Source organism: Pempheris klunzingeri, chromosome 6 (assembly GCF_042242105.1).
Source record: "Pempheris klunzingeri isolate RE-2024b chromosome 6, fPemKlu1.hap1, whole genome shotgun sequence".
NCBI classification, from domain to species: domain Eukaryota; kingdom Metazoa; phylum Chordata; class Actinopteri; order Acropomatiformes; family Pempheridae; genus Pempheris; species Pempheris klunzingeri.
In genome coordinates, this window is record NC_092017.1 from 8645098 (window position 1) to 8662509 (window position 17412).

Genomic DNA, 17412 nt, shown 5'->3' on the forward strand with positions numbered 1-17412 from the left:
CCCATTAACACACATACACACACACACACACACACACACACACACACACACACACACTTGTAGCATTGATCACAACCCATTGTGGGGCAATTAATGTTGACTTAAGACAGGAGATCATGGTCAGACCAACATTAGCACTGCAACAAAAATATTATCTCCTCATTCATTGTCAATCCAATGAGACCACTGCAATGACACAGCAGAGGAAAAAAAGTTTAGCTTCAAATGCAAACAAGCGCACACTTCTGGTCAATGACAATGTAATGTGAATAGTCTATATCAACTGTTTGCCTTGTGACTGCCAAGACCAACGAAAAACGCAAGACCAACACAACTGGGTTGTTGACAACAGGCTATGGATGCTTCCATTAGGCCACAAGCTGAAAATGAAATGGCAGCAAACTGAATCTGAATCATTTTACCAGCTCTGCAGGAATATATCAGTGTTCAGTGTTCAGTGACAAAACACTGCAATTCATTTGTCTAAAATCTTAAATTAAGGGTTTGATTAGTTAAACATAGACCAATTCTTGAAAGTTTTAGTGACTAAACCCTTAAAATTGAAGTCCAAGACTTCCAAATAAATAGTACTGCCTGTGTTTGGGATCTGGAAACCAGGTTGAGGCACACCTGCACACAAAGACACACTAGGCAGGCAATGATCCTCATTACACTTCTTACACACATCTGCACAATCACAACATACTCTATTTTTTCTCTAGGCCTGGTTCAGACAGTGACATGAGCAGGTACTATTCTCTTGTCTTACAGAGTACCACCTTCCTTGTCAGCAGAACAAAAGTACAGAGAAACAAACCAGTTAGATGACTTACAACGTCTTACTACTGTCAGAGAAAGAGTCTTACAGTACAGCGGTGTTCCAGACCTAATCAATTATTGACTGGGGCTATGCGAAGTGCACCACGAGTTCACAGACTCAACGCTACCTTGCATAAAGTAGTTCTATTTTAGTGTTGACTTTCTGGAAGATGTTCTCAGCCGCACATTGCTCATGACAGACATGCTGGGGTAAACGGTGGCTCCCGCTGAGCGAACAGTGACACTTATTGTCACTCTTGTCAGATTCAGATCCTCTTTGCATTTTACAATATGTGCTCTAATCTCCATCTTTTCTTGCCTCTGTCTTGCATCTCTCTTACAGTCTTTTTCGCTCCTTCTCTATCAAAATTGTAGGTGAGGGAAGACGCTGAGAGTTGAGACAAGCAGTTAATTTTAGAATTGAAAAGGCAGAGAGCTCCGAGGATGATCTAGGAGCAGCCAGCTCATAGGACCATAGAGATGAGATAACCTCAGTTCAGCACTCTTGAATCAGATGACTAATTCATAGCCTACGGCAACCGTGACGAATGATTCTGACAAAAAGTCGTGTAAAAGATTTTCATAGCAGATACACTGTTTTATTAAAATCTGCACTGATCAGGATTTTTGCGTAAAAGACGACTCTCCCATCCCCTGGATATTAATGCAGACTCACACACAAGATACACCCTCCTCATCCAAATTACGTTCTGATGTTTGGTTATAGTTCATTGGCAGGACATCTCCAGGATGTGGCTGTATTCTTGGTATATTAGATTTCCCTTGACCTGTCTCATCTCAGTCAGATTCAATTAGTGATTTCCAACAATTCCTAAAACAAATTTTGACAACGTCCAGAGAATGTGTGTGAACATACAGCCAGAGAGAGTAAAAACCAGGGTCAAACTGGACAGACTAGTACTGTACAGCATCTCTGACTCCTCTAAAATGGATTCCTTCATTTGTAATCACTGAAACCAGGGGTTGGACGCATCTTATTGACACGACTGACATTTTGGGTGATTTAAAAAATGTTTTACCAATAAACTAAGTTGGAAACAAGGGCACCAGAAAATCAGTACTGTGACTACCCTGGGACAAATTTCAGGTGCATAATCTACATTTGGATAGTTATCTGTAGGAATAAAAAATTAGCCATCAGACAACAATATATAGCCAGAAATGTAAACGTGTACCTTGCACATTGCAAACTGGGAAAAATTTGAAATGCATCAAGCTGAACTTTTCCATTAGTGGTGAAATATAAAGCTTGTTACTCAACAGCTTAACAGAGAAAGCTTAACCTACCAATGAACCACTTTATCACTACATTATTTTTCATTTGTGGTTACTGTTAAGATTTGCTTATGGTGGTAACTTTGTTCTAATTTTTTCAAAGAGATCAAAATACAAGATTTAGTAAATGGAAACGTAATAAATTAGTCAGGGAATATTACTTACAACAATAAGTAGTCTTTAAACTCTCTGTAGCCTTCGTTCAAATTGGATACATGGTTGCTTTTGTAAGAAATAAACCTATTCATAATAATTACAATTATAACTTTTCTAAAAACTTAAAACAAAGACTGTGATGAAGTAAGAGACTGTCGACGAAATCCTTTCTAGCACAATTAGTGCACTTCCATCTCCACTAAAACTTGCTAAATAAAACACGTCTTTCTTTTGCTGAGACTTCGAGTTGAGTGGTAAGCCAATTACTTTTGAATGTAGCCCTAAATTGGCCCTTTCGGAACAACCTTAAGTCTTCATGTCTTCATGACGACAGAGACGCTTTGTTAATTCACATCAAAGCGGTTACTTTCCAATTACAGGCTGAGCCTCTGCCATAAGCTCTGGGCTTCCACCCCTCTCATTGTCTGCTCCACAACTAATAGTCTGAGTGCCTGTGATGGCGAGCTAAAATCCCGAAAACGCAAGTAAAGTATAATTGTGACCTTTCCTCCGACACATGTCAGGTAAATGACAGCTTAGATGACTGATGACAGTTTAGCCTTGAGCTACACTGTTCGGCAGGGTAGCGTTTGGCTTGCAACTATTTTCTGAGTGCAAGTCTGGTTGGTGTAAATGTTGAGTACAGCCTGGTGTGTGTGTGTGTGTGTGAGTGTGTGTGTGTGTGTGTGTGTGTGTGAGAGAGTGTGTGTGTGTGTGTGTGCATCTGTCTAAGTCAAAGAGCCATGGTTCATGGCCCTGGGAGGATGGATATGCCATTAGAGCTGGTGACACACACTCAAACCCTCATCGACTCACTATGGGAAATCAATATGGCTACGGAGTGAGCCAGCTGGATCCAGACTAAACAAGCGAGGCACATAGACACAACAACAGCAACAACAATCATAGCAGGTCCAAAAGGGGTACTCAATTTCATAAGGAGTATGCTGCTGCAGGACTGAACATGAACCTTTCCACACACACAGAAACACACACACACACACACACACACACACACACACACACACAGAAACACATACATGACCAAGAGCTCTACAGTGTAAACAGTCTGTTTGATGAACAGCACAAAGGGACATGACTTGGTGTTCAAGGGTCCTTATCTAAATGTCAAGAGGTTCATGCTATTGCGAGAAAACCCTGATTAACCATACATTAACCTATACATGGTAAAATATGCACAAAAACATGTTAAACACTCAAATGTACACACGCACACACACATAGACACAGCTGACTACAGGCAGACACTGACCGACTGTGCGGTCTTGATAGCCACGAAGCGGTGATTCCCTTCCTTCCCGCATACGTAGCCAAAGGCTCGGTGGTCCGTGATGTCCTTGGCAATATAGGAGATCTCGTGGACCGCATGGTGGTGTTGGAGGACCTGAAGGCACAACACAGGACGTTTAATAAATCATATAGATACAGCCAAGAAACTACTACTTGAAAGATTTAAAACTTTTGTCTGATGAGATGACTGCTTTGTTTTCTAGAATTTACGACCTCATGTTAATAACATACAACTTTTGTGTCATTGTGTTGACTTAATTCATGGAATCACAGATCCTCCACTGACAGCGACCTAATACTTTTAAACTGTTACAAAAAGAAAAAGGCTTGAAAAGGACCTTGTATCTTTCTCAAGTTTGATGCATTTAATGTAACAATAATAATTTTTTGCTTCTTCCATGTAAAACACACAAGAAAAAATGGCATTTCCTGAATGACACAGGAATTAATATGATTGAATTAGGCTTCAGGTGTACAAAAACCAGATGCCATCAAAATGTTAGGAAAGCATGTATTCACACACAAAGAGACAAACTGCAACTGAAGAATTCACCAAATTCCTGAACAACTTTTCAAAAACCTACAGAGAGCAGAAAAAAAATTCCCATGCAAACTCCTTCAAGTGCGCACACACAAACAACACTCTCACACGGAGACCTTGTATCCTATATAAACTGTTTCTAGCTCCCCTGCCCTCTCTTGTTTAGCCTGGGTGGGGAGTGCCAAGCTGGCATTGCCCGTGGCAGATGGTACTGTTTTTCCCGAGGACAGAGGGGGGATCAGTGACAATCACAGCTCGGCAAGCTGTCGACTTGATCACTTCATCTGTGCCCTCACTCACAACACACACAAACACATAAACACAACTCCCAACCTAATATGCAATAGCCCTCTGTTAAGTCACACTAAATGTCTGCCTTGTTGTTATTGTCTATGCCAGCTGCATGCTGGGAGCAGAGACACACAGTCAACATAATGACCCAGTAGCCCTTGAGTGCATGCTAGGGGTTGGAGCTGTATACATCAGAGGCTAAACACACACATCTGCTCTCTTTGAAGCTATTCCAGGCGTGCGACATGGCAGAAAAGAGTGACACCAATTTAGCATTGGGGCATTGGCTTACTTACACACACACACACACACACACACACACACACACACACAGAGCCCCAGTAGAAATGGATAATCATTGTATGAGTCATGTCTTCTAAATTTAATAATTAGAGTAATGATTATTATTATCACCTCTGATTGACCTGAAAATGACAGCTAAGGCAGTGCATGTACACACACGCACGCACGCACACATGCACACACACACACACACACACACACACAGACACGCACACACACCGACACACAGCTCATTTGCAGAGGTTATTGAATTATATCTGGGTGGGTGGTGAGGTGACAAAGAGGGACTCTGATTCAAAGAGAGCAGAGAATGAGATGACTGCATAAATATAATTGATCTGCTTTGTCTTGGTAGCGAGTACATCTTAGAGAGTAGAAACAATTTACATGTACATACAGTCAGAGGTGAGTTTGTCAACTCTATACTGAGCCAACTAATCAATTTTTTTGATACATCAATTTAACAAAGTGCTGAAAAGTTTCCACTGGGATCTAACTTGTGCCACGTTTTAATCAGTTCCTATTCCAAAGTGCTCAGATTCGTGTGGTGAGTATGCGTGCATCTCACGCATACTTCAGGCCAGGTGTACACACGGTTTTAGCTGAGATGGCTGCAGGTGAAATGATAAGGTGGGCAGGAAATATGAGGTGAGAGATGTAACTGTACAGCACTGTTTGTTTAGGTTGCTTGCAAAACAATGACACTGATGGTGAAACATGCAGACTAAACTGCAGTCTGCAAAATGTCAATCAAACTTAAATTAATTGTGAATCATGAATTTCATCAATTTTTATTTACTGTCAAGCCATCACTTCTCTCTTAATGATTTTTTTAAATTTTACCCTGAACTGTGAAGAACTTTGTATAGTTGGTAGATTTCAGTATGTGCCCTATAAATTAATCATTGATCATCCTTCTGATGTTTAACAATGACAGACATATTACTATGCAGATGATTTACATCTGATGAATTCATAGTATGGCTACTATAAATAGCCTCAGCTGTGAGTAAAGGTCATGTGGACAGCTACCATCCTCTTCTTTACTGTTGTTCACACTGAAGACGAATAAGTGGTGTGTCGATATGCAAACAGAGGTTTAAAGGCGTTTCTATGTTTATTTATGGCCAACTGTGGGAGTGGAAATGCAGCTCGTGCACGTGGGCCCAGTTCCCCAACGACTGACATTCATAAAACAGAACAAGAGTAAATGCAGCTTTATAAATCTAAAACGAAAAGATTGCGTCGCACATTTCTGTCATTGTGTGCACAGTTTTAGTCGTGAATCAACAGAGTTCTGGCCCCTTATCTTTCATGCGTGCTGTATAGAGTAGTTGAGGTACTGGTGCTATTGGCTACTTATGCCAGTAGTTTCTGCTAGCCTCTCAATCATTGCCAAAGAGAGTGAAATTTCACAGAAAAATAATTTTCCGTGTATTCTAATGGGTAGCCTCACTCCATTAATGATGAAACTGAATAGGAAACGGACTTTGCAATTTCATTTTCAAATTGAAAAATTTAAACTAAGAATGCAAACTTATCACAAATTAAATTTTTGTCACATCTTGTTACACATATAGCACAAATGGAACGTTAAAAATCAGTTCGGTATTCGGTATTAGTAATCAGCAACACTAACTGTCTGGTTTCGGGGACCATGAGTTGAATAGTAGAATAACCTTGCTCTTTTTAATTCACTGAAACCAGCTCAATGTTTTTGCTGTGGTTTCCCTCCAATCTAAACTGTAAACTCCAGTTATCTCTGGTTGTTTTTTGCACACTTAAAGCTGTAACAAATGTCACTATTCTCCACAGATTGCTTATCTACGGGACATTTATACCAAAATACTGGCTTACATCTGTTTTTGTGGCAAAAACAATCAAAATGCTTTTGTTGCATCATTCTTTGTAAAGTTTGGACAGAACAGTGAGATTAAATCCCAGAAGGGTGTCCGTTGCTGGCAGCATCAACAATCAGATGCCTCTCATTGTTTAAATAGATGCATTCTCTGGGGAAGTGGATTGTTTGCAAAAACAGGTGGGTGCAGCAAAAAAGTCGATACTGACTGTGTACTTTCTCTTCTCCTCTCTTCTCTCCAGCACTGTTGATATGCACTACTAGTTCCTCTCTCACAATCTCTCTCTCACACACACACAGTGTCAGTGTCTCTGAGGGACTGTGGGCAGCATGCCCTTCAGCAGTTGCTTGCCACTGAACCGAGATATTCCCTGTTACGCTGGGAGGAGGGAGGAGGAGAAGCTGCAGAATACTGTCCCTCTCTCTCTCCCCTCCCTGCACTTCACATCTCCCTCCTGGAGGAGAGACATCATCAGAGAGCCTGCGGAGGCTGTCCAGTCTCCAGCCAGCAGGACAGGACTGAGATTAGCAGTAAGCCTTGAGGTTTAATTAGTTCCTTGCAAGAGGTAGAATTGCTGTGGTTACTGATGACGAGCTCTCTGTCAGTCACTGACAATAAATGCTCATACACATACACTGGACTGCACCTATCAATAGTATTTGATAATTAAACCTAACAGTTTGATAAAGACTTGGAAGAGAAAGTGACTAAAGGCGTAAAGACAAACATACACATAATGAAGTTATTAAAGGCCCTGAAAAGCTATTTTCCTACAGGAACTCCAACTTCTCTGCAAAACTTCAGTTGTTTTGGTTATTTCATATGAGAGATGTTCTGTTTTGTTTGTGCAGACAAAGTAATGTAATACACACCAATCAGGTTTAACAATATTTGAATCAAAATCTGATGACAGTTGGTTGGTTGTTTGCAACAGGCAACTGTCAATCAAATCTGATCAAACCACACCCACCACGTCTTCTGGGAGCACATTAGTTGATTTTTTTTGTGTTCAAAATCTTTAACAAGCTTCATTTTCACCTAACATCCTGTGCCTGCCTTTATAGATGTGTCTATCGATGTGTCTCATGGCCCCGACCCAAACAAAAACCCTTTTTTCTGTTTCCCTGCCTTTTTCTCTGCTTCACTGAGAACCTCACTTCATCCTGTGTCTCATTACCTGGGTTCTCTGCCATGACACCGTCCGGTCTACACACATACCAATTCCTATTCGACCCACAGTTCACCTCCTCAAGCTTGGTGGTCAGTTCACCTCAACCTCAAATCTCGACACCCTTTCATTCCTCTGTCTCGTCTTTCTAATTAACATTGTACGTGGAATGGTCAACATTACGTTACAATATCTCTGATAGGACCCGCAGTGGATGTAAGGAAGAGTCTGGCAGTAAACATCAGTATTTCTTGCTGTACCCTTGTCAGTCTTGTTTGCCTTGCCTTTCTGCATCTCGGTGTAGCCTCCATATGAACACGTCGCTCCAGGGTCTTTTCTAAACACCTTTTTCCCCATGTGTACTTTTTTACATAGTCTTCTCTGTTGTCTGAACTGGACTAATTTGATCTTCCTGATTTCCTTCTCCAGGGAAGCAGCAGGCTGGCAAGCTCAGCCCTTCACTCTCAGGGTCCTGACCTGACGTGGTGCAGCGGCCCTGACGAGACTGACAAAAAGCGCTGAAGAGGGCAGCGCGCACATGTACACACATGTATGTGTGCACGTACGTGTGCGTCTTGAGAGAGAATCTGACAGAGGGAGGGAGACATGCTGGCCTGCGCTGTGCTAGATTAATGTCTCCCCTCTTCTTCTCCTCCATCTCAAGCACCACCTCCCTCCATCCTGCATGACCTTCCCTCCTCCAAGAGAGAGGCCATCCATCCATTCGTTCACCCATACATCCATCCGCCCATCTGGCTGACTGATGCACAGGAGGGGAATGAGACTGTCAAGATCCCTGAACCTCAGCAGAGTCATTCTCTCTCTCTCTCTCCGTCTCCCTCGCTCCCTCCCTTGCCATTAGAAGTGGTTGAAGGACTGATAGTAAGGACAGCATATCTCTATTGTTAATATTAATGTGCAGAGACAGAGGACAAGGTCTCCCTGTAGAGAGCTTTACTTTGACATATGCTCACTGGTTCTCTACCTATCCCTCTAACTGTGTCAGTCTGTCTTTGTCCCTCCCTCCCATCCTCCCTCAATCTTCCCTCCCTCAATCAGTCTTTTTCACACTCTTGATTCATCCCATCTTCTCTGTCTTGGCCTTTTCGTCTTTCTTCTTTTCTACACTCTCTCCCCTCGGACTGTCTACATCTCTATCTATCTGTGGTTCTTTCTCTTTATTCCTCCCTATCTTTCAATGTTTGAAGCATCTGGAGGGATAGTGAGACGAAGAGAAATGAGGGTTATAAGAAGAGGGATGAAGGATTGGACTGGTGAGGGATGAGTTTGGCTGCATGCAATATGGCTTCCATGTAGGAGGCCACTGGTTACTGTGTCCTGCCTGTCTAATACCCTGCACCTTTGAATTACTGCTGGCTACTTGCATCCACGCACGCACACACACACACACACACACACACACACACACACACACACACACAGACACAGAGCTCCCAGCGAGGTGTAAATCTCAGACTTACCACATCAGCCACTAAAGGCACAGAGCAGCAAGCTTCATATTGTGTCTAAAGCAGACTACATTCACAATCAGATCCACTGACAGCCAGACAGCGCAAAGTGAAACAGACAGCTCCCACTGCATATTCACACAGCATACACACAAGAACACAATGCTGATTAATGTTTTTAAAATAAAGCTGTGGGCTACAGTGAGCAAACTGAGCCAATACACCTTAGAACTGAAGTTTTAGTGATTTAATAGGGCACTAATTTTCCATTATTATCTAAATGATGGCTATCCTTTATCCAGAGCTCTAAGTATGGAATGTAGGCATTACATTTTTCTTGCTCAAGGATACGGTGACAGGTATGGCCAATTGAAAAATCGAAACTGGACAAAGCCTGTCAGAGGATCTTTGAGTGAGAAATTTTAAAAGATATCATTATGCTCTATTAGCCACTTTCCCCTGAGCTGCATGCATACTTGCAACAACATGTCAAATTCACAGTTGTTCTGTCCATACGGTGTCATCTACCAAAGACTGGTCCTATTGTGGTAAATCTAAGAGTTGTTAATATGTCTCTACATACCTGAGACAAATGTTTTATGGGTATTTAGGTCATTTAGATGATTCTATGATCTCATGAGACAGTAAGAAAAAACTGAGACAAGAAGAAAGATGACGGTCGGACAGCAAAGCCTGCATAGATCCAATCGGTCAACCAGAAAAGCAGCCATGTAAGATGGAAAATGTATAATCCTGAAGCATAATATAGAAACAGTGTTGTCATTGTTTGCAAGGAGGTAGACAATGGGATAGCCATGTTCTCTCATCTACTGCGGCCTTGTTCTCAGGGTTTCAATTAGGGCCTCCTGATTTCCCCAGGGGCCCCTCCCTCTCATGGAGATGCCTCATTAACAGAGGAAACACACGCACACAATAATGCTGCATGCAGACACACACACACACAAATGCATTTGCTTCTGAGCTTACCCCTGACTTCTCCTCAAAGATCTTGATCCCTCCAAAGGAAATGGTCAGAAACACCTTCTGTTTGTGTTCTCCTTTAGACCGTGCTGCTGCAGCGATACCCTGAGGGCAGAAAGAAACACACTCAGAGACACACGTGGAGCAAACATCCATGTTGGAGGCAGGGCAGAAAATCATGTGCACTGTTATATGAAGGAAAGTCCATAAAGAGCCTCTCTTTGGGGCCTTCCTCTCAACGAGACCATTACTAATTGGATTATGCATCTTTCTGTTACTTGTCAATACATTTTCACAACAAAACCAGCAAAAAACATCACATATTTGAATGGCCATATAATCAGTCACAGTGAGAAAAATTCATCATCGTCTCAAACACACAAGCCTGCAGTACATTAAAGAAAAGATATTTGTGAATAATGGCACAGAAATAACATTTTCAGACTGTAAATATCCCTTCTTCTATTATATCCATAACTTTTTAATTGTTACAAACATTATTATAATTATTTAAGGCAGAAAAACAATTAACAACCGCCCAATATCTCATGTCCTTTCAGAAGAGTGCAGAACCTAATGTCTTAGGCTGTTGAAAGGCATTGTGGGAAACGTAGGAGCTCAATAATAACTGAAAAAGTAAACAAGGCATGTTCCCGTCAATTCACGGCGACATAACAGCGTGATACTGATGATATATAACTGTACAAGTGTATCTAAGGGTGGAATTCCCCTTTACGTTCACCTCAGCGCTATTTGCATAGGTGAGTCACAAAAGGAGAAGAAAAGAGAGGAGAGAGATCAGAGAATTGAGGGAGTCGGGCTAGGAGAGGGAGGAGCAGTATGAAAGAAGAGGTGGAGAGATCAGAGAAAAGGAGTTGATGGATTTCCTGTCTGAATAAATGAGGAGGAGGGAGGCTGTTTGATCAATGAGCTGTCTATCCTCTCCTCACCCCTCTGTGCCTCGGCTGGATAGAGTTTTCACACACAAACAAAACGTAAATGTAATTTTCTCAATCTAAATATCTCCTGCAGTATGTGGATCCCACATATTAAAGGACAATTAATAATTGATAAGGCGCTCTGCACACAAACTGCTTCCAAAGTCTTTCAGCACACATTTATCAGTGGACAAAAAAGCGAAATTCAGGCTTTGTACAAAGTTTGGACTGTTGGGAACAACATTTTCTATTGTAACATTATTGTTATACACATGTTTTCCATATGCATGCTACAGTAAAATATTCACAAAATGAGCTTGTTCATTAGGCCTCTGTTTATAAATGAATGAATAAATGGCCTATTTCTCCTCATCTTCATTCTCTCCCATCTCTCTCTCACCTATCATCCAAATTATTCCCCTCCTATATGCCTTCTCTCCTCTGCTAACTGCCCCATCTGTCTACCTCTTCCTCTAATTGTTCCTGTCCTTGCAAATGAGACATTCACCCCGATCCCCTTCTCATCCATATGGCTAACCTCCTCACTTCCTCCGGCGCTGATCATCGTCCTGCCTATAAATTATAATGTCCTCATTTTTTATCCATATCCTTCCACCCCTCTCTTCTGGCAATTTGCATAGAAACATTGCAACAAACTATACATGCATGCACATGTACACACACAGGCGGAGTTATTCTGTGATGTACAAGACATGCATATTTAAAGGTTGAACTTTAGAATATGCATGAAGTTGAAGAACTATTTATGGGCTGACAACTGTGTTGGCTATTCATGTTCAGTGGTTTTTGTGGGTCATGGAACTTAATGTGGATTGTGGGCAATCACATCACTTTTGGGTGTTAAACTCATCCAAATGTAGTTATTTCTCGCTATTGTTACGTAACATTGCATGCTAGTAGCAAGCTTTATGCAGTAGATTAAAACAGGAGGTTGATTCTGATTCTAAGGTGCATCAACAGAGAGAAAAGAGATAAAGGGAGACTTTTCTTACCTTGAGCTTCATCATCGAGTCCTGGCAGAGTTTGTCTCCACGGGCGGCAGTGACCTCGTCCAGGCCGATGAGCTTGGCCTTGTAGCGGACGCCATCGCCCTTAAAACGCCTGATGAGAGCCGCCTCGCTGCGATCCTGCCCTGCAGACACACATGCACACACATACACACTTTGCAGTCTACAGTACATCTTCCAGTCAAGGACCTCCATCTGCCTCAGACCAGTGCTATTACCTCTGGATCATCAATCACATAGACCACAAAAGACTACAAAAAAAACAACTATAGTACAGATCTAAGCGACTGATGTTAGCAACATCTTGTAATGTGATTAAGTCAGACTGGAGGCATGCAGACATTGAACTATGGCATCATATGAATGGCACTGGTCAATATATTCAGACATGTGAATCAATGAAGTTCAGCGGGATTAGAGTAAAAACTGTGACTCCTCTCCTCTCTGCAAAACAATAGTGTGACATTTTGCTCTTATCTCCCCTGTCTCCCTTGGTCCTCCCACTCTCCTCACCCTCTATTGTGTGCGAGATTGTCGGCATTGTGCGCATGCATTAGCGAGTGTCTAGCGTGCATGTTGACCTTGCTCTTGTCCACAAAGTCTGTGTTATCAACTGAAGTGACTACAACGCTCCTCTTCACCGACAACACAGAGCAGGCAGAGAGAATAGCTGCTTGCAGGGCTTAACTCGCTTTCTTTGTCTCGTGCTCTCTCCATTTTTCCCCCATTCTGTTTCTCTATCTCTGACCTGCAGTGCGCAACATTTCATCATCAAACATTGTATAGGGGGAAACACTCCTGCATCTGTGTGTGTCTCTGCACTGTGTTTCTGAGTGCGTATATGTGAGTGAAAGACTGCAAGAGTGATAGTGTGAGGGAGAGGCATAATGATAATGCAGCATATTCAGATAATATATTGAGGCATTAGTTCTGTACTCTATAGCAGCATGACTCTGGGAAGGTCATAGTCGGAGTGATGGAGAGGTCCCACTCCTCCTCTACTTGTTCTTTCACACTCCCTCCATTCAAGCAGAGTCCCTACAGCATTGCAGTATAGTAAACATTAGCCCTTTAACTACAGCCGAGAGCAGTGTGCTGTATGACTCTATTGAATCACCTTGGTCCAACACTAATCTGTCATGTCCCTCGGGTTTGCCTGTAGGCCCACATATGAACACACACAAACATGCCCATTTTTACAAGCTTTGTTTGCATCACCAGAATTAAATCATATTTGCACTGGACTCTAGAGGTTGGACAATGTTTAAGGACGTTTAAAGTGAAAAAAAGACTTAATTGTCAGAGAAATAACAAGTTTCTCATGCAGGGTTAGACCTTGCGTTAATAGGCCTGAACCTTGAGTGCGTTACACAGTTTTGAAAGTTTATGGCTGCCGGAGATCATGTTTTTGAAAATTCATTTGTCTGAAAAGCCTTGTTTCAATGTGAAGGAAAAATGGGCACACTATCTCAAAGACACTTAACACTGTACTCTATTGATAAAAAATGACGCCTACACAAACAACAACACGCAAATATGGCATGGATGAGCTCATGCCCGTGAATCACTGTGCAGGCACACGCTCAGTTACAGTCCTACTTGGAGTAAATCATGACTGTCTGCCTCAGAGTCCTCAGAGACAACAGAGCTAAAGAACATCTGCCCTTATTTTGGAGAAGTAACAGAGAACAGCTCTCTTTATTGTGTCACGTCTTAGTTGGGCAGAGATGAGAGTAAGTGATTAAACCACTGGAGGACTACTTCTTGTTCAAGGAAGAGATCTTTGAAAACATTTAAATACTGCCTTCATTAAACTTGAAACAGTCCTGTGAAATGTGCATATAGGCGAGTACACTCATAAATAAGCTCAAAAATCAGCAGCTACGATGAACCCCACCTAAACCTATCATGTCTCCCCCCTGCGCAAATAATGTGAAACATGCTGCTTCATGGGAGAAAAAAACTAATCTTTTTCACATCCAAACATGAGCTGCATGTCAGGAAACACAACAGCTTTAGATCTCTTTGACTGCTTGTGAAAACAAACCAGGAAACTTTCATTTAATTTACTAGATGAAGTTACATTTTTGTAAAGCCACTGTGCCTGTGCATAATACAAACAAAACATGGTCTCATGGTCATTAAAACACTTGAGTGCTAGACTGCTACTAGAGGGCAAAAATTCAACATGGTACTTTTAAGGTTGGGCATGAATGTCCATGGTTAAAAATTTAGAGAAATCTCTGCTCATTCATATTTAAACACAATTTCTTTTTTTAACAATTATATTACATCAATTATTATTCATTATATGTGAATAGATATAATTTATATTCCGTCAATTAAAACTTAGAATTTCTTACTTTTAAATCCTACAATTTGATCAGAATTGTTATGCACTCATCTGACGGTCTAATTCTTTATTGTTTCAGCTGTGCCGGACTTCACCTGTGAGTGTAAATGTAAGAGTGTTAAATAACACTGGATGTGTCCAGCTGCTTTTGCCTCACTGGAACAGCGGTTTTCATTTGAGTTTGACATTTAAGACCTGCTCCCTCCATCTGCATCCATCACCATTACTGCTGCTATACTTAGCACACCCAGGGAGAGAAACACAGAGCGAGAGAGAAGTCGCGAAAGGCCAAGAGGGGAAGAAAGACAGAAAAAGCTAGAGGGGGTCCAGGGTTACTTCTCCTGCTGAGTGGTTTATATTATTACCTTTTGGGAGCATGTTCCATGAAAGACCTCCCTGTGAGTACGTGTGTGTGTGTGTGTGTGTGTGTGTATGTATGTGTGTGTGTGTGTGTGTGTGTGTAAGTGTGTGTATGTGTGTGTGTGTAAGTGTGTGTGTGTGCCTCTGTGTGTCAGCAGGGGAAGCATTCAGTCTACTGTAATTAAATGTCTGCTACTGCTGTGACCCGCTGAGCTTCAAACACAACTAATGAAAGAATCTTCCGTTTCATCTGTCATGGCTGCTCCACAGACACACAGAAACACACACGGACACAGACACAGACACAGACACAGACACACACACACACACACACACACACGCACACACACACACACACACACACACATACACATACACATACACACATACACACACACACACACAAGCTTCTTGTCTTTCTCTATCATTCTCACACAGAGACACAATGTTCACACACACACACACACACACATACACACACACACACACATACACACACACACACACCATAACACTAATCAAAGAATCTTGCATTACATCAGTCATGGCAGCTCCACAGGTGAACACATACACACACATTCACAAACACGAACTCAGACTCATATCTATACAACCTAATGTGTAAAACCACAGCATGCACTACAGTGCCACACCAAAGCCGTGATATCTGGAATTCAGCTTTCTGGGACACAGCAAAGCTCTTAATACCTTATAAAGTGTGTGTTTGTGTGTGTGTGTGTGTGTGTGTTTGTGTACTTGGTACTTGGTATGCAGGGTTGGTTTGACTGTCTGTCTGAAGCAACAAGCAGAGAGGGAGGGAAGGACATAAAGCGGAGAGCAAAGGATGGAAAAGAGGAATAGAACGTGATGGATGGATGAATGAGCGAGGCCTCCATTGGATAAATGTCACTCAGGATTAGAGCATTATGACAGGCAGAACCCCCCTGACTCTCTTCTCTCTCTCTCTCTCTCACATACACACACACACACACACACACACACACACACACACACACACACACACACACACACACACACACACACACACACTTCCACAGGTGATAGATGGCAGGTGACTGCTGGTACAGTACGTCTAGCCCTTCAGGAAAGCCCACAGCATTGCCACTGGCAACTGTAACCTTCTGCCTCCTGTGTCCTCCTCCATCACTCTCTCCCAGATGGTTTCCCCTTTTTCCCCCCTCAGCCCCAATCACTGTTTGTTTCTGTATGATCCCCCCCTTTTAGTTGGGTTACATTTAGATTATACATATTGAAATCAGATAAATTTTTCTCTCTCCTTTGCTCTTGCAAAATTGCATGATACAGCACTAAAGCAGCATACGATATTATTACAACTTGGGTCGAATTTTTGTGGGTTGACGATCATTTCGATTAATTAGGATAACTTTGTACACAGCAAATTAATTTCTGACATATGGAAACATGGCAACATTGCTACAACTGCCAGTTGTAATGAAACCAACAACTTAGCCAGAAGATTGAACCTTTACTTTACTTTAGTTGCAGGTGAAACCAAAGGTTAGTGGACCTGAGATACTGGGTATGCAGTTCCTCACTGCACATAGCTCAATTGTAACCAGGAAGTTGGTTTATAAACTGTAATAATTTTCATAGTTATTCAACAATTCACCTTGCTTTTTGATTGACTGATTGTTTTTCTCTCTCAGTGATGTCCTCAGCGATTTGCCCATCTTGGTAATTAACTTAGTGAGTACACTGTTAGTATCAATGGTAGAAAATATATGAAAATTAGGCCCAAATTGTATTAAAGTGGAATGTCCTTTTAATACAATCATATCCACTCTTGATGAATCCGACAGTGACTCTGTCTGCCTTCGCCCTATCCACAAGAGAAGCTGATTTTTTGGCCATCTAATTTTCTTCCCCCATGTTTGATAGATGAGTCTCTGATTGGTTAACAGATACAGTTACAGTATAACAGATTTGACTTTTCCTGGTTTTGGACTCAATGTGTCCAAACATGGTATTTGGGGTAATCTTTAATAGTGCAGCATTTCTCTGTCCAAATGCATGCTGATCACCCAGGCCGAAGATTGAAGCCAAGGGTTTTCAGTGTACAGCCAACAATGTGTAACAGTGTATCATTACTTTTATTTACATTAGAGACTTTGGCCATTAGTTTGGGGCCTGTGGGCAAGAATGAGTGAGACATTTAACAGCTTTATATGTATAAGACTTGTGGCTTTGCTTTGATTTATCATTTGTGACAGGAAGTTGTCACATCTTCCTGTTTCTCATCTGTGAGGAACATCTGATATTCCTCAGATGTGATGTTAGTGGCACAAAAGCTGATGCCACTATTCAGCGTCAGCAGGCCTGCACTGCTTGCGGTGGCTGGTAAAGTGTGTCGCTTGTTTCACTGTGCTCCAGATGAAGAAGCACCCAGAGGCTCTTAACTACAGCTGGGATGGTTCCCAACAAACACTCAACAGCACATGAGGGAACACGGCAGTTACTCTCCAATTAATCCTGCTTCTGAACCCGGCTGCCGAATGTG

At 41.9% G+C, this 17412-nt stretch overlaps 1 protein-coding gene across 4 annotated transcripts in view; it reads right to left on the bottom strand.

Annotated features, from left to right (window-relative positions):
- The window catches only part of dab1a (DAB adaptor protein 1a), a 69912-nt gene that overhangs the window by 18267 nt on the left and 34233 nt on the right, over positions 1 to 17412 (bottom strand). For all 4 annotated transcript variants that reach the window (XM_070831993.1, XM_070831992.1, XM_070831995.1 and 1 more), the window contains exons 3-5: positions 12146 to 12285; positions 10201 to 10299; positions 3545 to 3676 (exon numbers count right to left, since the gene is read on the bottom strand). In XM_070831993.1, the coding sequence (XP_070688094.1) occupies positions 3545 to 3676; positions 10201 to 10299; positions 12146 to 12285 (371 nt within the window). The remainder of the gene's footprint in view (positions 1 to 3544; positions 3677 to 10200; positions 10300 to 12145; positions 12286 to 17412) is intronic.